Source organism: Polyergus mexicanus, unplaced genomic scaffold (assembly GCF_030449975.1).
Source record: "Polyergus mexicanus isolate NDT 795.1 unplaced genomic scaffold, iyPolMexi1.0 SCAF_1, whole genome shotgun sequence".
In the NCBI taxonomy this organism is placed as follows: domain Eukaryota; kingdom Metazoa; phylum Arthropoda; class Insecta; order Hymenoptera; family Formicidae; genus Polyergus; species Polyergus mexicanus.
The window spans coordinates 12,056,433-12,079,950 of record NW_027223321.1 but is presented as its reverse complement, the minus strand read 5'-3'; the positions used below and the strand labels follow the sequence as shown (position 1 = coordinate 12,079,950).

The 23,518-nt window shown below is 32.3% G+C and overlaps 3 protein-coding genes across 6 annotated transcripts; 2 read left to right on the top strand and 1 right to left on the bottom strand.

Moving 5' to 3' along the window:
* Nucleotides 1-182: 182 nt before the first annotated feature.
* Nucleotides 183-13,238, bottom strand: LOC138935394 (beta-1,3-galactosyltransferase 5). Of its 3 annotated transcripts, none has more exons than XM_070299927.1 (3): nucleotides 13,064-13,238; nucleotides 3,176-3,772; nucleotides 183-2,827 (listed from the first exon to the last, which is right to left on the bottom strand). In XM_070299927.1, the coding sequence occupies exons 2-3, from the start codon at nucleotides 3,732-3,734 to the stop codon at nucleotides 2,313-2,315; spliced, it is 1,074 nt and encodes a 357-aa protein (XP_070156028.1). In that variant the 5' UTR covers nucleotides 3,735-3,772; nucleotides 13,064-13,238; the 3' UTR covers nucleotides 183-2,312. The 3 variants fall into 3 exon arrangements, with proteins under 3 accessions (XP_070156028.1, XP_070156018.1, XP_070156039.1); XM_070299917.1 differs by lacking the exon at nucleotides 13,064-13,238 and adding an exon at nucleotides 12,592-12,999; XM_070299938.1 differs by lacking the exon at nucleotides 13,064-13,238 and adding an exon at nucleotides 4,041-4,254.
* Nucleotides 13,239-14,015: 777 nt separating this feature from the next.
* Sirt6 (sirtuin 6) lies at nucleotides 14,016-18,726 on the top strand. 2 transcript variants are annotated; one of them, XM_070305596.1, is made up of 7 exons: nucleotides 14,016-14,442; nucleotides 14,640-14,767; nucleotides 15,262-15,380; nucleotides 15,479-15,602; nucleotides 15,782-15,955; nucleotides 16,305-16,428; nucleotides 16,519-18,726. In XM_070305596.1, exons 1-7 carry the CDS (start codon nucleotides 14,377-14,379, stop codon nucleotides 16,999-17,001), a joined length of 1,218 nt encoding a protein of 405 aa, XP_070161697.1. In that variant the 5' UTR covers nucleotides 14,016-14,376; the 3' UTR covers nucleotides 17,002-18,726. The 2 variants fall into 2 exon arrangements, with proteins under 2 accessions (XP_070161697.1, XP_070161706.1); XM_070305605.1 differs by lacking the exons at nucleotides 14,016-14,442; nucleotides 14,640-14,767 and adding an exon at nucleotides 14,780-14,937.
* Nucleotides 18,727-19,797: 1,071 nt separating this feature from the next.
* On the top strand, nucleotides 19,798-23,164 carry LOC138935383 (uncharacterized). Its single transcript, XM_070299891.1, has 2 exons — nucleotides 19,798-20,024; nucleotides 22,223-23,164. Exons 1-2 carry the CDS (start codon nucleotides 19,994-19,996, stop codon nucleotides 23,119-23,121), a joined length of 930 nt encoding a protein of 309 aa, XP_070155992.1. The 5' UTR covers nucleotides 19,798-19,993; the 3' UTR covers nucleotides 23,122-23,164.
* The last annotated feature ends 354 nt before the right edge of the window (nucleotides 23,165-23,518 follow it).

Below are 23,518 nucleotides of genomic sequence, written 5' to 3'. Positions count from 1 at the left end.
AGTATTTAAATTAATATATATTTCAAACATTACTTCTGCTGCTGAGAAATTATTTGTATACGTTTCTTTACATATTAAATCATATTTGATTGATAACTTACATACATATACACAAAGATGACTTGATTAAAAGTTACATAAAGTCAATGCGAATAAAAAGGAGAAATACACTGTATTTTAAGTAATCCATTATTTATTGAAATTATAAGTATTTATTCCATCACAAGAATTATACTATGCGACTTGACATTATCGCGATAGAGAGATTACTTGCTCTTTCCGAAAACAATATATAAATAAGATGATATATGAGAAAAAACTTGATACATCAGTAAAAACGTCTGAGAATATCCACGTCGAGAAGAATATGATGCATGAAACCTTTAAATAATTAATATAATCATCAGATCTTTTTATCCTATACTGTGAGATACGAATATGCTGCCTAGTTTCGGAATTTGAAAATACTTGAGTTGACGGTAGAGCTCGAATCATCTTTCCGTTATATCATAAGAAAAAATTCGGCTTCGATTATAAAGCAAATGGAATTCTGCGTGTTTTATTCCATAGACATATTCGTTGTATTTTCAGATTGAAAGAGAGATAATACAATGCAAAGTGCGAAGTAATATCTGAATTGTCACATCGATCATCGATATCCTACAGAAATCACTAAACATAACTAAAAGCCAAATGGACAATTTTACGTTTCTTGACAGATTACAATTTGCAGACACGTACTTTTCATAGTACCGAATATAATCGTGATCAAAAGAAGAAAAGAAAAGAAAACGGATTCACATAAAAAATTTATAGACATTCAAAAACAGACAGATACCTGTGATCTCTGTATCTAATTGTGAGTGGACCCTTGTTTTGGGGTTGTACTTGTTGCTACATAACAATATTAATTCGATTCGTTAATTGCATAACAATATAATATCTTAAATTTGTTCGTTAATTACATTACATTTAAGTACATTCACAAGTGTGGCTCCATGTACGAACTCCCTCATCTCTTGACGCCGATTAATAAATTTACAATAAAGTATAACACACTCGTATCTCGCAAATTTCTATCACTGCGAGAGGAGAATGTCTTCCATCACGAGATACGTAAAACTCTTTAAATATATTAATATTACTCTCCCCATATAATGTGTTGGCATTTTTATAAATATAAATAAAAAAATATGTGCTGTGTTTCATTTCTTTAAATTAGAATATTTGTGTGATTTCTCATACCAGATTCAACTTAATTCAATATATGTGTGTGCAATAATCAGGGCTCGTAAAGATTTGTTAAAAATTAATTGATTCTCATTTCAATATACAATATAATCGAAGAATTTTCTATCTCGCGTGACAGATTTCGCAAACAGAAATGTTATTAAATTTGTTTTGAATAACGAAAAACGTTCTTGTCGATTTTCTCCCTCGTTTAACATAGAGATCTATATATGTATGTGCGTGCAGATGTGCGTACGTCCTATATAGTAGCCAGAGACGGTTGAAATACTACAATCTATACATAAAAAATCAGGTTTCAATTGCAATTGTGCTGCAAATTATTAGATACTGTTATTTATCTTATGCGATAATGACTTAAATAATTCAGAAATTTTAAAAAATCTGAAGCATGTATACAATCAAGAACATAATATCCTGAAAATTATTTTTGACGTGAAACAACGTTCAATTACAAGCCCTGATTACAAATTAGCAGTCTAGAAGAGAAAAAGACGAGTTCTTTTTCTTAAACTTTAAAAGTAAGATGATTTTCTGTTCATCACTGAGTATTGTTCTATAATGTATAAATATTTGAGTATAGGGATTGAAATCAGTATTTTATTCAACTGTTTGAGTTTGAACTTTAATTCTCGACAAATCAGCAAAGTTTGATCCCTATGTTATTTGTGACACTAGAAATGTGACAATTGGTGTAACATTGCATTTTAGTGCAAAAAACTGAATTCAATGAAATTATACTGGTTTCAATCCTTGCTTAAATAAGACAATTGTAAGTTCCATAATATTCTGTTACACATGTATAATATTACACACCATGTAACAATATGTTACACACATATGCACATATATGTAACGCACTATTACATATGCATTATGCATAATATGGCGTTTGTGCAAATAATCGAACACTTACTGGACTATTGTACAGATATACGCATGTATATAGAATTAAGATACGTGGAAAGTATAAGAACACTCACTGCTCGTATTTCTTCTCTCTCCTCTCTTCCTCACGTTACACCGCGCCCGAAATATAACCGAAATTGTTCTATTAGACATATTTAATTCAATAGGCTTTCGCTACTAGGCCGTGGTTTAGTAACCAGACTATGTAAGGCTCGTATCCTGCTCTCCGTTAAATCTGGAGGCCCAAACAAAAAATCTCGTCGAGTACTCGGGTTCGACAACAGGTCCCGCATACTCTCGGTCGTAAGCACCCAAGAGTGTAATGAGGTTTGCGTTAAATTTACTTTCCTAGCCAGTGTCCCGGTAATGTGCACGTCATCGATCCAGAAGTACGGCTCCTTCTGGGCTTCGCGATACAATATAAATACACTATCGGGGGAGTATAAGATTGCCCAACCGGCACAGTACGCGGGATAAAGTCTACCGGGATACTCCTGAGGAGAGACGCGCCACTTTGAGCGCCAGGATCTCTTCACTGTGGAAGCCGACAGAAGATCACAGAGAATCAGACGTCTTGCACCCCACGGCGAGAGGCCACGCGTTAAAAAGTCCACCATGGCCGGTAAATGAACAAAAACGTCATCGTCTAATTTAAGAATATATTTGGCACCTGAAACAATATGTGTCAAAGTTATGTATGCATAATATATTCGTAATATATCGTATGTATTAGAATAATCGATGATCGAATATCACACGTATGAATGAAAATTAGAGGAACAAGATGTTATATTTAAAGAATTATTATGTATTTTTTTTTTAGAGGAATGTAAGAAAGTGTGTGTAATCATGTCGATATTTAATTATCTCGTTCTTGAGTTATTTTATCTTAATACACAAATATATTTAAGATAAATCGATAAATATCCGAGATATAAGATATAACTGAAACACGTGTGACAAATAAAATATAACCGGGCTATATAATTAAGATGAGAAAATTTCAATATCATCTTACTTGGACAATAATAGGTAGCCCACTTTAATCCCATAACGTGCTTGTAGGTCATGTTTCTATAGGCATCAAGAAAGTTTCCCTGTATTAAATCTTGATATTTCTTGTTCTCCTCTTCGAGTTTAGATTGATATTCCTCCGAGTATCCCACGAGAAACAATAAAGTCACGTCCGGCGCTTGTTGACCCCAAGTCTCTCGCACGACGTGTCTCTTCAGGAAATTTCCCGGCGCCGAGTGAACTAACATTAGCAGCAAAGGTTGCGTGCGATTGCAGGGATTGTGGTTCATGGTGAATCTGAAGTCCGTGATGTTGATCAGCGTGGATTTATCATCGGACGGAAGTTCGTTTATCGAGTAGGGCTGCACGGAGGGCGTAACGTTTCCGGGAAATATAAGGATATATCCTGGCGCGGCCGCACCGCCGCTGGAGTAAGGGATCGGTGATCCTGAACCATCGATGTGAATCCAGAACGAGAAGCATCCAGTTAGTGCCAGAACGACCACGAAGATGAGGGTGCATGGCGACGTACCGGAGGCATGGAGCCGTCGCTTATCCAGCATACTAATAAGCCCCTTTCATCATACACGTCGGATTCTTGCTGAAAAAAGTAGACAAAAAAATGGATTCGGATTAGTCGTGGATCTCAGAATTCGTAGATTATCGCGATCTCGCGTATTCCGGAAGACGCCTCGCGTACGACTACTTTATTACTGAGACTGTGAACTCCATTAATCTTATAAAATACACTTTGTGTCACATATAAATAATCAAAATTTTATAAATTTATATCTGACTTTAGACGAAAAAAAAAATTTGATTTTATAAAACATCTGTAGATACTATGTGCATAGTTTGTCAAAGCTTACGAAAAACTGTGTCGAAAAATTATCCAAGAAGCGAGTGATAGCTTTTTATTGTACTTTATAAAGCTGGTCAATTGTAAGCTATGTTTAAACGATCGCCAATCTATAGACCAAGTCACGCGGATAATGTTCACATGCTTACTGATCCTAGATATAAAATCGGTGTTCTATCCACTCATACCGTGTACTATCGCACAGTGTTATCATGACGTGTTATAAAAATGCTGATTACGAATTAAAGATATACGTATTTTCTAAACAATATAAATTAATTAATTATAATAAATAATACAATAATTTTTTCTATATATCTATATTTAATTATATAATATATGTTATATGTATTTATTAATCCTTTCCTTTCGGATTAGGATGGCTTCCAGTTTACATTCGATTCTTATTTCTAAATTCTTTGCTCATTGCTCTTTGCATTATTAGCCGTTAAATTAAAATTCGAATCAAAATCAAAAACTCGATATAAATATAAACGTAAACGTAAACATATAATATATCTTATATATTAAATTATATATAATTATATATAATTATATACATATATATATATATATATATATATATATATATATATATATATATATATACACAATTTATTTATTCATAATTCAAACCGATAAAAAATATCAAGCATCGAAGAAAGAAAAGGTTAACTCAGAAATCGTTTTTGCAACAACGCACGAGGAAATATTGCGTACATTAATTTCTCGCGTGCATGTTCAAGGAGAAAGCGAGTTGTAAAAGTTTCATAAACAATAATAATCTCGCTCGCTTTATAACTCGAATGAAGTTGAAAGTATTAAGCGATGCCGTTTGCAAGAAATTTCTCATACAAATCAATGAGGTCAACCGCGCCTACCAGATATGATATATGACAAACTTTCGACATCAAGATAAAACTCTAGGCTGATAATGATTCTGTCTGATTCTACGATTCCATCGGTAAAAAAAAAAAAAAAAAAAAACGGATATTTTTTTACTGCGCAGTAAATGAGCATCGATCAAAAAGCTAACAATTACATAAAATCAGCATTCGTATACGTAATAGATAATGAGATTACTAATCACTATTTACATGCTACTTATGATAGATAACGATATGAAATGCCTCTATTGATATACATAGTCTGCAGATACACTTGCAAAACTTTAGCTACAACAAAAACTATTTATGATCATCAAAAACAATTTAATTTACATTTTATTTACAAAAGAATTAAAATTAATTGAGTAAATATTAAGAGAAAATATTTTCTGTCTCTGTGATAATAAAATATTTTTATTAATTTTCACGTTCAAAATGGTAAAATATTTCGCTAAATTATATTACGCGAGTCGAATGAAAAATTCAAATATTTATAAAAATTACAACATTTACATATAACGTCTAGAAATATTTTTGCGATTATAATATTTAACTGCCGCATACAGATAATTTTATACGAAAACCAACGAAAAGTTTTTTTTTTTTTTTTAATGTATTCAACATAACAATGTCTAAATTGTTTGGAGAATTCAAGGTAGCATTATTATTCGGAATTTAAAGTAGCGACAGATAGTATTATCGCTTTAAACATTATTCATGGAAATACATATCACACATATGATAATTTTCAAATTAAAAATTTAAATCGGAAAAAGTTTTCATAATTTTATTCGATCGCATCAAAGAATTTATGCGCACTAATTTTTATATCACGTTGTTGATGATTTGCTGATTTTCTCAACAACAAAAGAATCACTTTCACTGACAGGAGTGTATATTATAAAACGGCTTTAAATACAGTACTTTAAGAGTCAACGAAAATGATATGAATATATTATATGAGTTGAAAGATTATAATTATTTTTGTATAATAGCTTGACGATAAACGCGCAACCGTGAGTTGTGACAAGTAACGTACTTTATGCTGCCACTATAATTACCAAGAACGCAAGATGGGAGAGAGGGAGGGGCAAGCAACTTGTACTATATATTTTTCAGTCATACGTCAAGGTCGTGAGAAGTTCACGAACGAATAGCGATGGTTGGTTAGCACGTGATGAATTCATTCTTTAATATTGGCTCTAGATTGATGTCTATAACATTAGTGGCGTATCATTAAAAAGCTATTTTATTTACGTTAAACGATCGAACAGTCTTACCTTGGTACATTAATTTCAGATTAATAAACACGTGTCATTTGTGCCACAATCAATGAATTGTAGGAATATACCATATACACTAAAATATCTGTATACATATTTCTAACACTCTCCGTCTTCTCACATATGCGAAGCTAAAGTCGAATATTAAGATGGAACGTATGTAAAATACTAACAAATAAATTAAATAATTATCTTGTTTTTTTATTATCTATTGATTCTGTTCTACTGATTCTGTTTAAATCAATAAAATCATATAGACTGATACGTCAATCTCTTTCAGATATTTTTTTCACAATTTGTTTCTCACGAAAATTTTCATTACCAATGGTATACAGGGTGTAAAAAAAAAAAAAAAACCATTGTGTGGTAAACAGAACATACCATACTAAGTAAAAAAACCTTAGTAAACATAGATCGAAAGCTCAACAGTCTCTGAGATATAAACATTTTTATATGTTAGCGTCATGATTGATTGATACTGGCTTCCACGTGTCGCATTCGACGAAGATAATCTGTCTAAATCTTTATCTCGATATTTACAGAAAATGTTCCGCTTCATTAGAGTAATACGCTGACATTTTCAGCACGATACTTTGTAACTGTGTAATCACCAAATAGATCCGCAATCACTAGTTGATGACAACTGACTGATTGCCCGTGAAATCTTCTGTTATCAATTATGTATGGAAATTGAATGAGGACATTCAGAACGTGGTTTATGAACACTGAGTAGGATTGTCAAATTCAGAAATCTAAATTACTGGACATCTCGTCTTTGGAAACAAAATCTAACCGAACAAGAACAGTAATCATAAAACTAGATTAAATACAAAATTTTATCAGAAATTACTTACGATATTGTTTTCTAAACAATTATAAAATAAAAAATAAGCTACTATTATTTAATATAAGACATTTTATTTTTGAAAAATTAAAATTGAATATAATTAAATATTTGAAATTTTACACATACTAATTATCATTTGTTAAAACATTTGACACGTTTAACACGTTAAAATAAAAACGTTTAACATTTATTAAAATATAAAATATATTTTTTTGAACAAAAATAAGAAAAATAATAAAAGTATTTCAGCAAGAAAAATAAATTCCGCGCAGCAGAAAATTTGATTGGTTATCGCATCAATTTCCACCAAGCCATATTCTGTGTACAGGAGCCATAACAATTGTCGATAATTGATCTTTTAGAGATCTATCATTTAAATTTCATTTTATTATTTATGTGTACCTAAAAACCGGACATATGACGTCCGGTTTGACTTATCAACCGGATACCGGACAAGACTCTTGAAAACTTGATTGTCCGGGTCAAAATCGGACGGATAGAAATTCTAACACTGATGTAAACATCGCATGCGACACGAAGGAAATCAGTAGTCAATCATGATACTAACATACAAAAATGTTTATATCTCAGAAATGATTGAGCTTTCGATCTACTGTTTACTAAGGTTCTTTTATTCAGTATGATGTGTCCCATCTATCATATAAATACTGAATATTTTTATTTAACACCCTGTATATTCATTGTCAGAAAGTGTTAAATTACAAAAATACCAATCGTAATCAATCGTGATTGCAATAACGTGATTTCGAAATAATTTCATCTTCCTACCTCGATATGATTTACAAATGTCAACGAATAATTAAGCACTCTCTTAATTAATTCGAAAGTACCGCGTTATTCGGATCAATACAATCAATTCGTTTTTTTAATATTTTATTAGAAGAAGCGAGTTCGCGTAATTCGAAGGTTTCAATGCGAAACGATCGGAGAAACAAGTGCTAATTTTCGTGCCCCATTATTGCTACAATTGTGTGAACGTATCGTAATCAAGAGTCGCAGCAATTTTCGCGGGTTTAAAAATTAATCAGGAACTGAGAATCGAGTGTACAGTGTTACAATCGCCAAAGGATTTTACTGTAACACAACTATTCGCATCGTCATAGTGCACGGAATACTGTGCATACAAGGGTCGATTGCTTTGACCCTTGAATCATCGGTTTTCAAGATTGACATTATCGATCCGGAGACTTCATCGTGCACTGTAACGCATGTTAGACCAATATTAACACTTGAAAATCGAACTGAGGAACTGTTATGAAATTTCATGGGGTAAAATTAAAAAATGTAAAACAGTATTCTATAAAAGTACCCAAGCCTAAGAATCATTAATTCATAAAAACAAAAACACTTGCCCGGATACTTTTTTTTTGTGCATCTTATAAACTGTATATTAACTCTAAATTTTAGTTAACGAGATCGCTAATCGATTAACGTCCAGAAATAATATTTTGTATCCAAAGTACTTTAACAAATAATTTTCTCGACGAAACGTATCTTCTTTTTGTGTGATTTTATCTTATTTTTTCTGATTATATAATACTTTCAGAGAGATCAGAATAAAAATTAAAATTTTTGATCGTAAGCAACACGTGAGAAAAATTAACTTGCACTAAATTGATGTTATCATAGACGATGACAAAATGAAATATTGACGAGATTAAAAAATTTTACAATACAAATGACATTGATGAGTTATCTAAACTAAATCTCGGAGAAACTTAATTTCTCTTTTAATTTATTTTATATATTATTACTTTGCATTTATATATGTGCAATATATATTGCAAATAATTTTATCTCTATTTCTCATTGTACATGCTCGAGTTGTATAAAATATTCACGAAGAATAGGCAGAAGGAGGAGAGAAGCATTTGCGCGCGTAAATGGCGCGTATAAAAGACGGAATCCACGTACGCGCGATTATTCGCGGCACCCTTTAACACGCGCCCTTAGGTTGCCGACCCTCAGTAGTACGCTACATCGAGTCGAGAAGAATTGTTACGGGATGTTCCACGCACGCGCGAGAAAAGAAAAAAAGAGGAAATCGACTGACGACGAGCTTGCCACACTCTGAACGACTGAAACTGGGTGATGACGCAAACCCTTCATCTCTTAGGTCCAACACACGTCGCCAAACAATATGATACCAGACCGGCGTTCGTCAGTGGCGGTTCTGGAGGAAAGTATCCGGAAAGGTCTTATGTTACCTAAGCTGGCTATGAAAGAATAATTTTTCCTCCACCCTATAAAAATGCATAATTCATGCGAATAAATTTTGTTTGTCTTTCCGGAGGAATATTATTTATTTCGATATACAATCGAAAAGAAAGTTTTGAGTTATGTAATTTTGTTGTCTCAAAAGAGACACGTGTTTTTTTTTGTTTTTTTTTTTTAAATATAAGAGAACGTTGAAAGATTGATCATTATTTCCTCTAAATGAAATAATGCCGCGGATTCTCTTGCGAATAATTAAAGACCTGTAGACGATAAATTTTATTAGTTTCTATATAAATACGTCCTTGGCTGTACCATAAATAAAGAAGGTCTCGAAGAAACATATAGAATGTATAATAACAAGACGCAAATCGCTGACAAAAATATCTGTATGCTAAAAAATTGACAAAAAGGATATTGTACGATTTAGAATAATCACAAATGTCAAAAGAAAAAATTTTAAAACAAACGCACTCCTTGCTAAAATTTTATTTATCTCCACAGAATATAATAATTAATAATTATCGCAGAATATATATATATATATAATATATATTCTTTTCTTTTTAATTCTAATTTTTTTTTTCAACTTTTCTATATGATCAAACCATTGATAAAAACATTGACAGATATCAGTTATTATTTACCTATACCAAAATAATTAGAATGATTTATTCTTCGACCAGTCGTGTAACAAAAGCTTCAATATCACGCGAGAATACTCCCCCGTCAATATTTCATTTTGTGTTACATGTAAAAGGGCTTTGAGTACATTTACGACAAGGCGCGGTTTATAAAAGCATATTCCTCAAAGGACGGTTATTTAGGATGCGCAAAATTAAATAAAATTTTCACCCGACGATGATCTTCGAAAAACTGAATTTTTGATCGGAAAGTTCGAAACAAGAATCATCTGACCGCACCCATGATTTATTCATCGCGTACAAAGTTTTCGTGTTGTGCATTATGAAAGTCCACTGAATGTATTCTCCCGCTGACGAATCAGCTGACACATGAAAGGAGTCGAACCGATGCGTGACTTTTTCCTCAACACGTCTAGCAATAAGAACGTGTGTTTTTGGAATTTCGAAATTCTTCGTACATTTTATAAAATTATAGTTATTTTACAAACGCGATTCAAGATTTGTTTTTACGTTTTATTCCATTTTTATTACAACATTCAATATATCGAAGAAAATATTGTTGCAATCACAAATTATATCACGATATAACTTAACTCTTTATTTTTCATCAATTTTTTAAATTTTCTGTGAAGTATTATTAATAGTGAAATACTTTCAAGACAAAGGTAATTCAAACTTAATGTTATAAGATTTTATTCTCTCTTTATAATTATCTTTTAATCGTGCTCCGAAGAGAAGAATTTTATCATCCCATGCAATTGCTGAGCAGCAAACGAAATATTGCGATCCCTAAATATGTACTATGTTTAACAATCTCTGAAAAAAATATGCCAAAAAATAATGAGTAAATATCTGAATATTTATATATATATATATATATATATATATATATATATATATATATATATATTTGTAAGAGATTCCTTTTATAAAGAGCGAGAAAAGCTGGCGCCGAATTCATTAGAATGTATGTCCCGAAACAACATTTGTACGCGTGGTTCTCTCTCTCTCTCTCTCTCTCTCTCTCTCTCTCTCTCTCTATAATACTATATATAAAATAAACTTTCTGTGTGTTTGCTTGTTACGACATCTCAAGAGAAAAGGGCAGAGCCAGTGCCGTAACAAGATGAGCGAGTCTCCAACGTTTCGAATATACAATTCTTGGTCGAACAATTGAGGGGGGACGCCGGGCGTGTACGATTATTGATCTCCGAGTTATCTAATAACTATCATCTTTAATAACTATCTTGCAATTTGTGCAAAGTAGTTTGCGATCTTGCGTAACATACAGATATTAAGTTACGTATTTTCTCATTAAGTGCACAAGGGTCCTCATTCTCGTCTCCATTTAGCGTAGTGTTTTAGCACTAAACGCGGACGCCGACCTAATTATTTATTTATTTATTTAGTGAGCTTTTATTTGAGAAGATCGTCTTCGCATGAAATTGATACAAGAAATTTGAAAACTGAGATTTTTTAAATTTCTGTATTTCATTTTTATTCAAACACGCGCTTCTGTTTCGGGCAAATGCTGAGGTGGGTATTTAAATACCTAAGTTACACACACACATATATATATATATATATATATATATATATATATGAAACAGAAGCGCGTTTTTGAATATATATAAAATATAAAAATTTTTTAAATCTCATTTATATATATATATATATATAAATTAGTTTCAAAAAAAAAAATATATATATATATATATAATAAAACTTAGATTTAAAATAGAGATATTATTATCATATTTGTAGATTTTCTTAAAAAACATAAAAGCGCTTTTTAATATATAAAATAATGACATATTTATAAATGTTTTTTAGAATATATATATATATATATATTATTGGAAATTAATTGAGATCTAATTGAGATTTCCTATCTTGCAAAGATTTTGATTAATTCAACACTTAACTTAATTGATGATAAATTCAACTGATAAATATGTTTACAGACACAATAAAACTTCCGACTATGTAATTCATCATTCCTAATCTTACCTTTTCTTCCATCTGTCCAAATAAAGAGTAATAATATTATATATCCGTATTATCAGAATATTTCAGATATTAATGATATATACATTGGTCTCAATTTTTTATTTAAGCGAAATTATAAAAAATAGAGCATTTTCGTTTAATCGAGAAATTATGAAAAAGCGTTTTTACTTTAGTCAAAAGTTTCCTGCCGGAAACACCCAAAACTGTTTTTGAGTTCGCTCCAAGCTAATCGCCGCTTCGATTTCGAAACAGGAGCGTCTGTAATTTTGCGTTGTTTATTTGAACGCTTTGCATATATATATAAAATCTAAGAATACATTCAAAGAGAAAATACACGCACGCGAAAGGAGAGAGAGAGAGAGAGATGTCGCTTCCCGAAAATATCTCCGAATTCCTACAACCCTCAAAAAAAAAAAAAAAAAAAGGGAGGGTGGAGAAAAAAAACCGGAGAAACGACAGAGAGAAAACGCAAGCAATCTCGATGATTACGAACTTCTCTCGATATATGTATCTACGCGAACGAATCACGGCGATTTTCGCGCGTCCGGCAATCGAGGACGCGCCAGATCGGGAAAAAATTGTGGACGCGGTGTACGACCGCGTTACACCATATGCGGCAATTTGGAAAAGAGGCAAAACTAAATACCGTACTTACAAGTCGCATGTGGTGAGAAACCCCCGGAGCTCGCTAACACCCGCTGCGACTGCAGAAATCGCGCCACGCACATTCGGAATCCCGGTTTAGCCGCGGAAAACACTCGAGCGACGCGATACTAGCTCGCCGACGGTTTGAGGTTATATACCAGAGAGGGTGTGAGTTTCTGAACCGAACGAGAGGGAGGAGAGTGGGAGAGAAAGCGAGCGTGAGGGGATTGGGGAGGAAAAAAGAGAGAGAGAGAGAGAGAGACAGAGAGGGAGTATTTTCTTGCGGAATCACCTGGTCGCGCACGCACATCGACGAACGTGAGGGAAAAAAACCACGCGGCACTTGTCATTGTCATGCGCGCGCGCGCTCTCGCATATATGTGTGCGTGTATGTGAATACGCGTCGGTTATTATATATATATATATATATGCAAAAGCGACCGGAAAAGAAAGAAGAAGGGAAAAAAGAAACCTATACGTACTCAGAAGTGCGTTTTCTTTTTTTTCCTGACACCCTTCATCTTCCTTCCTCGATGCGGCGCGCGTTCCTTCTTAGTCGCGACCGTGTCACTCGAGTTGACGCGACCGTAGCGGACGTCACTCCACCCGGCATGCGCGAATAGAGGTCCGCTATAGCTATAGCAAAGTAATCGCGAGATGAAAGATGAAAGAGAACCGGTAGCGAAATCGCGAGAAGGAGGGAAAAATGACTGTGAGATGAAAGCGCGAAACGCCACCCAAGTCCATCGCCATTTTGCGGAACCTTCTAGCAATCTTCATGGTTTTTTAATTATCTATCGATACAAGACGCTCCTCCGATAAGTTGCCTCGCGCTTCAAATACGTTAAAATTATATTCTTGCGCGCGCGATATTTTTCTGGGAAATTAATTTCTTCATATTGTAGACCATGCACGTGTACTAAACGAGCACGTGTTCCCCGTTCCCCGTCCCTTTCACGATGACAATGAATGAATCGACGATGAATAAAAACAAATAAAGTTGGAAGAAATAAAAAACAAATAAACTGGTACTTGTGCTCGATCGGAAAATTATAACACGCTACGCGATTGTGTTTTTTAAATTATATTATAATTGCTCAATTTTGTAATTAAAAAAGAAAAAAAAGCAAACAATTGACACACGTGTGAGAGATTCATTTTTATCTCGTCTATATTTTAATAATCTTAAACGCGAATATATTTATTTATTAAAATGTGAAATGTATTTCCGAAAATGTTAGAAAATGATCTTGTAGGGTATTTTTTTCAGAATGGAAGAACAATCGATTCTCGATGACAGATCGAATTCGAAATTGCCGCGAAACGCGCGGCTCGGTCGCGCGACTCGTGCATGAATTGAATGCACGCGAGAGGAACTCGGGCTAACTCGAGCGTCCATGGCGTCCCGGACCGCCGCTCCTACGGGACGCGCGAACCGCAAGGCGCATGCCCCGGACGGTTTATTATCTTCTTTCTGTTCAAGTGCCATTTCGTTGCATGCAGTGCAGTCTATAAAACAGAATGCGTTCCCCGCGGGTCTCGAGTTTCCTATCACTTATCGTCATTCGTAGCGTATAAACATAACAGCACGCGGTCATTAGCTCGATTCATATTGTGTTTACGTATCCGTTCTGACACATGGGAGCGCGGCCGGAGCGCGGCTAAAATCGCGTCAGCTTCATCCATCCACGGCGATCGTAAGAGACGGGCCCGGATATCCGTTCGTGGCGTCCCCCAGGCGTCGTCTAGAATATCCGACGAGATCTCTCGCCCGAGACCGAGTGACCGCGTAAAAATGTCATCTAGCTACGCGGACGGGTTATCGCCGTACGAAAACAAAGGAGTGTTGGGACTGGAGGAGGTGAGGGAAAAAAAGGAAGAAAAAATATTCGGCGGGATGAAATCTTTTTTTTTTTCTTTCTTTCTTTCTTTTCGTCTTTTTGAGACTACGACGTTTGATTTTGAATGCTTCGAATGCGATGCTCTTTTTTATTTATTTATTTATTTTTTTTTTTTACTTCTCTTTTCCTCTTACTCTCTTATTCTCCTCGCTTACAGAGATACGACAGCGTCGAGACTCTTCGGCTGAAATGCGGCCTCCTGGCCGAATGGATACAGGGCGCCCGTCACGTCGTGGTCCACACCGGCGCCGGTATCAGCACCGCCGCGGGTATCCCCGATTTTCGGTGACTATCGCCTGCCGATTTCTGTCGAACTGTCAAAAATTTTTGATAGTCCCTGTCCCTTGCCCTCTTCCCCTCTCTCTCCATCTGAATTCACCCCCTTCTACTGAGGATAGCATTTGACATTGTATAACAGATGCGATACACGAAGAATCTTGAAGCATGAAGATCAAGTATGAGATGAAAACATATAACAATGCTAAGCTATTGACTTGTAATAATGCATTTTTATGAAACGCAATCTTTTCGCGCTATTGTAATATATTTTTAAAATGTTTATACATATGTTTTTAAAGTTTCTCTAAACTACAGATAATTTTAGTAGCTCTTACATTGAAATTAGAAGAAATAAATATGAGAAATCTAAACACGGGAAAACTTAATAAAATTATTTATACATTCAGCGACAGTAGATTGAGAGAAAATTCAATAATTAGAATATAGTATAAAAGTGTATAGTGTTTGCCTATTTTGAACGATATCTTCTCTTACATTAGGGGTACAAATGGTGTGTGGACATTGGAACAGAAAGGCTTAAAACCTTCGATGAACATTTCCTTTGATGAAGCAATTCCTACAAAAACACATATGGCATTGAAAAAATTGATAGAAGTCAGTAAGTGTTGGTGAATGAAAAGAGCTATAAAAACTTTAAGAGTTTCAAAATTCTTTTTACTTAATATTTCTTTGTTACAATTTTTTTTTGTTTTTTAGAAAAAATAAAATTCATCATAAGTCAGAATATAGATGGATTACATTTACGATCGGGAATATCGAGGCAATATCTAGCAGAACTGCATGGAAATATGTTTACAGAACAATGTGATAAATGTGGCAGGTTTGTATATAAATATATGATTAAAAAAGAATATACATATGTAATTACATGCTTCCTTAATTTTGCATGTAGGAGAAATATATAAACTAGTAAATATAAAAAATAGAAAGCGGTTTAATTAAAATGATAAAATATTCTATTACAATAAGAATACTGAGAATTCTTAAATTATTTTACAGGCAATTTATTCGTAATTTTGCGACCAAAAGTGTTGGAAAAAAATCTTTAGATACCGTATGCAGATCAGAGCAGATAGGCGGTCGTCCGTGCCGCGGCCGAATGCATGATACTATTCTCGATTGGGAGCATAATTTACCAGACAGCGATTTGACATTGTCTGATTTACATTCCAGGTAAGTGATAATAATATTCTGCATACATCATTCAACATTCAACAAATAGTTGAATATTTGAAATTATTACACAAAAAAAATATTATTAATATTATTTTTATTATACATGTATATATATAAAAAAATAATAAAAATTTATATTTATATATATATGTAATCAAAAATTATAAATAGCAGTTAGTTAATATTATATAATTATCTAATTAATATTATATAATTACCTAACTTTTATAGAATATCTTTGGTTTTTTGTGTAATAAAAATTCTAGCCACACACAATGCTTATCTCTAATATTGTATTATTTATCAATATCACATATATAATATTAAAAAGCTCGCATTCTTTTAGTGTTGCTGATCTAAGCATATGCTTGGGAACAACTTTACAAATTATTCCAAGCGGTAATCTACCTTTGTACACAAAAAAATATGGAGGTCGTCTTGTTATATGCAATTTGCAACCAACAAAGCATGTAAGATTATTATATGGCATTAAACTTATAAAAATATCTATATTTTGTGCAATTTTGTGAAAACACAATTCAAATAAATCATGATTACAGGATAAGAAGGCTGACTTAATTATAAATGGTAATGTTGATGAAATAATGGTCGCAGTCATGAAAAAGTTGGGATTGGAAATTCCAGAACATGAAAGCAGTATGGATCCGACACGAAATTCCGACACAACGGCTAAAGAAATGGACTGGACAATTCCGACTAGCAGAGTAAAAGAAATGAATGTGCTGTATAAAAAAGTGTGCAAGCCGATGCGAAGAAAACGGAAAACTTTTATGTACGAGAGGGAAAGAACAGATACTATAAGGGAGACTAAAGTCAGAAAGCAAGCATTCGCAGTTAAGCAAGAAATCAAATCAGAAGATAAAATAAGTACATCGAATGAAGTATGCAAAACCGAGAATGATCACGTGGTTAAAAATCCTATTAAAATAGAAGAGAACGTAGAAGACGTTGAAACATATGGATATTCGATGAAAGACATAACAGAACACAACACTGATCTGGAAATGAACCAAACAGTGTAGCAAGTTGTAATGGAGTGATAATTTTCCATTCTAATGTTTCAATTATTCTCAGTGTACGCTACAGTTATTTATGAGTGCATATCGAATCATTCATTGTATGTGAGAAATATCCAAAAATGGAATAGGTTTGCCAACATTCAATAGACGTTTGAAATATATTTGTTGCATATTTAACATTAAATATAATATATATATTTAATATAATTTTCTCTTATTCTTCTTTCTTTTTATCGCTCTCTATCTTCTTTCTTTTTCTTTTCTCTTGATTTCTTTAAAATTTTATTTATATAGACATATATAAAAAACAGATTTATTCATAGACAATATTCAAAATAAAATTATATCTGCACAATATTAAAACTTGTATTCAAGAAGTAATAACAAAAAAAATCTATGTATCAAAAATAATATTCTAATTTGTGTAATTTTGCAAGTGCATTCTGATCGTAAATGTAATACATTCATTTAATGTTAAATATGCAATGAGAATATAAGTTCATAATTTTGTTTACAGAGAACATGTCATTTATGATAAATCGAAAATATTCCAATAACTGTATATACTCTTATTAGTATCCATAAAGTGCTGCGTTTGTACTGCATCTGCTTTTTAAAACTCGCCTACATATTGATGCATATTAGATATGCATTACGGCGAGAGATTCAACGTGAATTAGTTAGATCTCTCGACGAGCAACGTGTTCCAGATTTCTCGTGCATAATATGATACTTTTTCCACTATAGATTACTAATAAGATAATTGGATAAAAGAGATCTTCCTATATAACATTTTGTCAGTAAGAACTTCCGTGAGCTTTTTTTTTTATTAAGAATAGGTATTCGAAGTAGTTGCCAAATGTAATAATGAAAATATTTCAGATATATATGAACTGCTTAATAAGTGAATAATTTATGCTCATTAATCATCAAAAATAATGTGTGTGTGTGTGTTTTAACTATATTTTTACATTATTTGCTGAAAAACTAGGAATCTTCAGATATAATCTCTTTTTATACCCTCTTAGATTTTTTTTTCATTAATTACAGTAATTTTCAGCGATCACGATATATATATATATATAACAATATATATCTTCATCAAAATCATTTTGAACGTTTTAAGTGGCTGAAAAAAAATAAATCCGTTAAAATAAGAATGTAATAAATTGGCATTATGCATAAGTGATTAGATCATAATGAAATTTTGTTTCTGCTGGCGATACACTCCGTGTAATTTTCCTAAATATTGCTTGTATGAATACACACAGATATATTATTTCGTGCTCCGTGTGCGTTTAATCGTCCTTAATATTCAGATATGTTCGCCTTACAGAAATTGACAACGCACACGAGACCGATTTACGAATGCGCGTCATATTGTGTTATAACGCGCGTGTTTATGTGAGTAAGGTAAAAAATATAGCACTATATTGCTACAAGCTGATGTTAGATTAACTGGTAAATTCAAATGGTGAATTTTTAACAGAGTGCGCCTTTTTCCATACAGTGTTGAAGGGAATGTTGAAAGTAAAAGTTTTAACGATATCTCGCAAGTTAGTACGCTAAACGATTTTCGCGTGTAGATGATATAAGCTGCAACGTATATAGAATGCATTCCGTGATAGAATGCAACATAGTGAATCGTGTAATATTTATATTGTACATAGTGATGTTTGCTTCATTCTCATCGTAATACATGACTTTATTTAAGTAATCATTATTACTCGCCAGATATAATATTCGAAATAAAAAGCATATCTATGAAAAAGATTGTGTAATGTATATCCCACAATATATTGTCCAATTATATATTCCCTATATAATCTCCCTCTGCATTCATCCATAAAAATCAAATATATAATTTTTCACATTTTTCGACATGACATGAAAAAAATTATATAAAAATGATTAAATTATGTCATAAGATATTTAATACCAAAAGATGAATAATAATTTATACTTTTTTTTGTAATATACAATAAAAGAAGACTCATATTTATGCTACATGAGAATATTACGCGAGCGTACCAATTATATAAAAATTAACAATTCCCTAGTATTTAATTAAAAATGTCTCTAGATTCGAAAATGAATTGTATGCATATAATTCTAAAGTTTATTATAGTCATATGTGTGTGACTGACGGTGATAATATAGCAATATCCCGATAACAAATTGATAAATATTGATTATCTTTTCTAGCAAGGCATCTATCGATACTTTCTACTTATCTTTTCCAGGAAAAATTTGGATTTATTGTCTTCATTGCAAGAAAATGCTAATTTGCCATACAAAAATAAATAATTATTTTAGTTTCTAATTCACATAATTATAATTATATAATCATTTAAATTTAAAATATATATTTTTTTTTCTTTATTATAGATATTAATATTTTCTCATTAATTACAATATATATATATATGATTATACAATATATTAATTATAATTTTATGAAATAATCGTCATTTAAACATAAAACTCTCATTATACGTTTACGTTTTACTTAATTTTCAATTTTAATTTTAAAATCGTGACCATATATAGCGAATAGTTATATATATCTTTTCTACAAGATGTTAGAGAATAAATCGTTGAAAGAAACGTAATTAATATGTCTCGGAGGCCCTTCGTAATTCTTTATCTCTCTTTCATTCCTAAAAATATTTTTTTCCGATAAACAAAACATATGATCACTCTCTTGAGAAGTATCCCTGCCCTCTCCCAGCCGTGCTATAAACGCCTGAAAGCTCCTTTGTACTCCTCGGGACTCTCCCTTTGTAGTAGTAGTGAAGAGGCAATCGTTGCATATCTACGTATGAGTAAGCTCTCGTTGCCTTCTGCCGGCTGTAGAGATAGTGCGCGCATCCAGCGTGTTGGATCCAGTTAAATTGGCGTTTTATTGTCTCAATAAATCGATTTTCATAAAAGCGTATATAACTCTCGGAGATTAAAAGCATCGAGAGAGGATACACGATACAGAGAATCTAGCATGGAGAATAAAAGCAGCAGTGTCGCAAAAGGTATCTAATAATGTTGCACATATATCGTATGAATAACGTGCTTATTAATTTTAATCATAAATATATATATGTATCTTCGTATTTGTTGTGCATTGTATTTGGTACAAATCGTGGGATCAGTGGTTTTAATGTATCAAGAAATTTCAGTGTTTTTTTTTTTTTTTTTTTGTCTTTGTACATATGTGTCAGAAACTTTGTATGTGTATGTATGTGAAAGATTTATTTAGAAAATATTACCTAATTTAATATACATCAGATGTCTTGTATGTTAAATCATGATCTTTGTGGCATCGTCAATGGGAAGTGAACTGCTTTTTTTCTTGCACTATACGTGAAAACAAATTGATTTTTTTCATCGCGTACGTTCGATATTAGGGATTATTATAGATATAGACATATATATATATATCGTTCATCAAGTGTCACTAAAGAAGAAGATTTTAATTCTTATCTGCTTTATCGAAAACATTTTATCGAAATGGGATGTGAAGTAAAATGATTCTCTTTTATGACATGCGAAATGGAGAATCGAAAATTTATTTTTCGGAAGACGCATTCTCTCTTTCTGTCAATTCTGCAGAAAAAATTTTATAGTTTATTATTCTTATATCGATTCAGTTTCGCATCCACGAATATTTTCCTAAATTAATGTTGCAATGGAGTAGCTTCGCTTTACATCGAGCCTCGCAATCGACGATGATATGGTAATATTTCTTTTACTGCGGAATTGAAAGATTTTTAGCGTGTGTCGGCCAAACATCAAATGATGTTGACGATAACGCTGACCGGCACGTCAAACGTACACTGCGTTTCCCATGCGTCTCCAGTTATCGCGAATTATTCATTTGCGCATTTGTGATAAACCTTTTATATTTTATATATGCGATTGATTTTTCATTTCACCTTGATTCCTGTAAGAGAATGTAGTTAGGCAAATTCGTCATTGCGGATAAAATTTATGCATAAACGCGCTTGTTACATTTATTTCGAATTAATAATGTGTCAATTATTGCTCATAAATTATAATTAGTAACTAGAAATCATAATTGCTTTATACAAGATTGTGGGGGGGGGAGAGAGAGGGGGGATAATTTTGAGAATTGAGTTAAATTTTGTACTTGGAACTCAGTGCGTTATCATATGATAGAGTTACATTATTTCTTGCTGATCGCAACTTTGACGATTCAAAGAAACCAAATCGTCTATATTCAATAGCGATATATTTAACGTAATCTATTTTTTTTTTTTTTTTTTAATACAATAAATATTAATTTAATTATTTTTATCTTATCCCTATTTATATATAATGTAAACAGTACACACGCACAGCATCTGAGTGAATCGAATTGACTATGGATATGTTCCGCTCACACAGCTTAATCTAATCTCTAAGAATCATATATATATATATATATATATATATATATATATATATATATATCATTTTACAACTAGCTCGCATTTCTTCTTCGTATGTGGTATCAGATTTATTTTCTGTAGACTTGGTTTTTGCTCGATCTTGTATTAATCTCCTTGTAGTCAGCACCTATTTGTTATATCTATCAATTTTTTTAAAATGTTTTTACTGATATAGTATAGATTTTTTATAGCTTGGTCTCATATTGATCATTTTGTGGCATATTTGTCATATATACCTCTCTAAGTCTATCGATTTTCTCTTAGATGTTAAGATTTTTGCTGGCATATCAGTGCACAATAAACACATACATATAATAAGCAATATTATATTAATGTTTAATTTATTTGATTTTAGATACGTAATGATATAAATCTTGAAGTTTGTTCGGCTTTTTTCCATTTTATATATATATATATATATTTTTTTTTCTTCTTTCTATATTTTTTGTCTCTCTCTTTTCTTCTCTAGCCGTAATATAAAATAGTATTTCTCTGGAAAAAACTTTTATAAAATGTTGATATTCTCTCTCTTTAGCAAAAATTACATCATCTTTTTCAATGATTAATATATATGTATTATTAAATAATTTGATGAGTATTGTGTTAGAGAATCCTTTATAGAACACACACATTACAAAATTTTTTTTTAAGATTGGAAAATGACGATTAAAATTTATATTGATTATAATCTTTCTTTATCGTTATAAAATTTTTTGTGTTATTTTCTCTTATTGTTATATTCTATTTTACTGATACTATAAATAATATTAACATTGCAGAATCGGAGCACAAAGACCAATATACAGCCGGATTCTTAAAAAACGGGATAATACGGGGTATTACATATCAATTAAAAGTATTAACATGGGTCGCATGGAAGATGTTGTCCAAGAAAGACGCAAGTAAATGGTGGTTGGGTACGGAAGTGGTTGATGCCCGAGGATTTCACGATCTAGTTTTGAGATATGTTAATAATGCAGTAGACGAAGATGGAAAAACGTCCGATAAAAAGTGCATGTATCGTTTCGTGCAAATCAAGCACATGACGCGTTTGACTGGGGGCCTCAAGATCTCCATTCCCCAACTATTGTCCGTGGACAAGGAGTATTGTCAGTACAGTCTTATCTACTTGTTCAAATCTTATATGCATATGATCAACAGATTTGAGAAGATAACGCCGGAGCAAATCGTGGACATGACGGTTTTCACAAACAGAGACATTAATACTTCGCTGGAATTTTTAGTACCTGTAAACAGGGATGAAATTTTTGGCTTCGAAGAAAAGGGCAAACGATATCGCTTCGATTTAGACGCACTGCGAAAAGCACCGAATTTGATAATAGGACGCCTGCGAATGATATCGCGACCCGACGAAACACATATGTGGAGCTTCTTGGGCAAATTGGTATTCGCAGTGGGCCAACCCTCTGAACCCGAATTGGAGGAATTTATCGTCAAAGATATGGGCAAGGTGTTCAATACGCCACAGATCTTCTACAACGATCTGTTTAAGAACGTAACGGACTGGTTTCTCATTCTCGAGAAAGACAGTGCGCCATATCTCACCGAAGAATACATAAAGAAGCATCTGAAGAAGATGGAAGATATGCTGTTAACTCAAAAAAAGTCAAACACCTTTTTTATTGACGATTCACTTCTTTCTCAAAATTATCGTTAACATAAAAAAAAATTTTGTACTTCTTTCTTCGTAAACTTTTATATTTCTTTTAGCGAATATACGATATAAAATTTCTTTTATTTTTTGTATTCGAGAAAGAGATTTATTTTATTTAAGATAATTTAAGATTTTTAATTCTTTTGTACTACGATAAAAGATTATCTATAGGATAAAATAAGAATGATATTTATGATATCATATTTATTCATTATCTGTATCTAATATTAATTTTATTTTTAATGTCATGATTTGGTTTTCCAAATGCTATTGATTAAATAAACGATATCATGAATTAAATATCTATTATTACTAGAGATTAGATTTAGTAACACTATTTCCATATAAATATACGATATCATAAATTAAATATCTATTATTAGACATTAGATTGAGTAAT

What these genes read in the sequence shown, in the direction of transcription:
- LOC138935394 (XM_070299927.1), bottom strand. Translation starts at nt 3,734, where the DNA reads ATGCTGGATAAGCGACGGCTCCATGCCTCCGGTACGTCGCCATGCACC. An exon ending in GGCTACCTATTATTGTCCAA is followed by an intron (nt 2,828 to 3,175) that starts GTAAGATGATAT and finishes ATATTGTTTCAG; the next exon opens with GTGCCAAATATATTCTTAAA.
- Sirt6 (XM_070305596.1), top strand. Translation starts at nt 14,377, where the DNA reads ATGTCATCTAGCTACGCGGACGGGTTATCGCCGTACGAAAACAAAGGA. An exon ending in GCGGGTATCCCCGATTTTCG is followed by an intron (nt 14,768 to 15,261) that starts GTGACTATCGCC and finishes CTCTTACATTAG; the next exon opens with GGGTACAAATGGTGTGTGGA. An exon ending in ATTTGCAACCAACAAAGCAT is followed by an intron (nt 16,429 to 16,518) that starts GTAAGATTATTA and finishes TCATGATTACAG; the next exon opens with GATAAGAAGGCTGACTTAAT.
- LOC138935383 (XM_070299891.1), top strand. Translation starts at nt 19,994, where the DNA reads ATGGAGAATAAAAGCAGCAGTGTCGCAAAAG. An exon ending in AAGCAGCAGTGTCGCAAAAG is followed by an intron (nt 20,025 to 22,222) that starts GTATCTAATAAT and finishes TTAACATTGCAG; the next exon opens with AATCGGAGCACAAAGACCAA.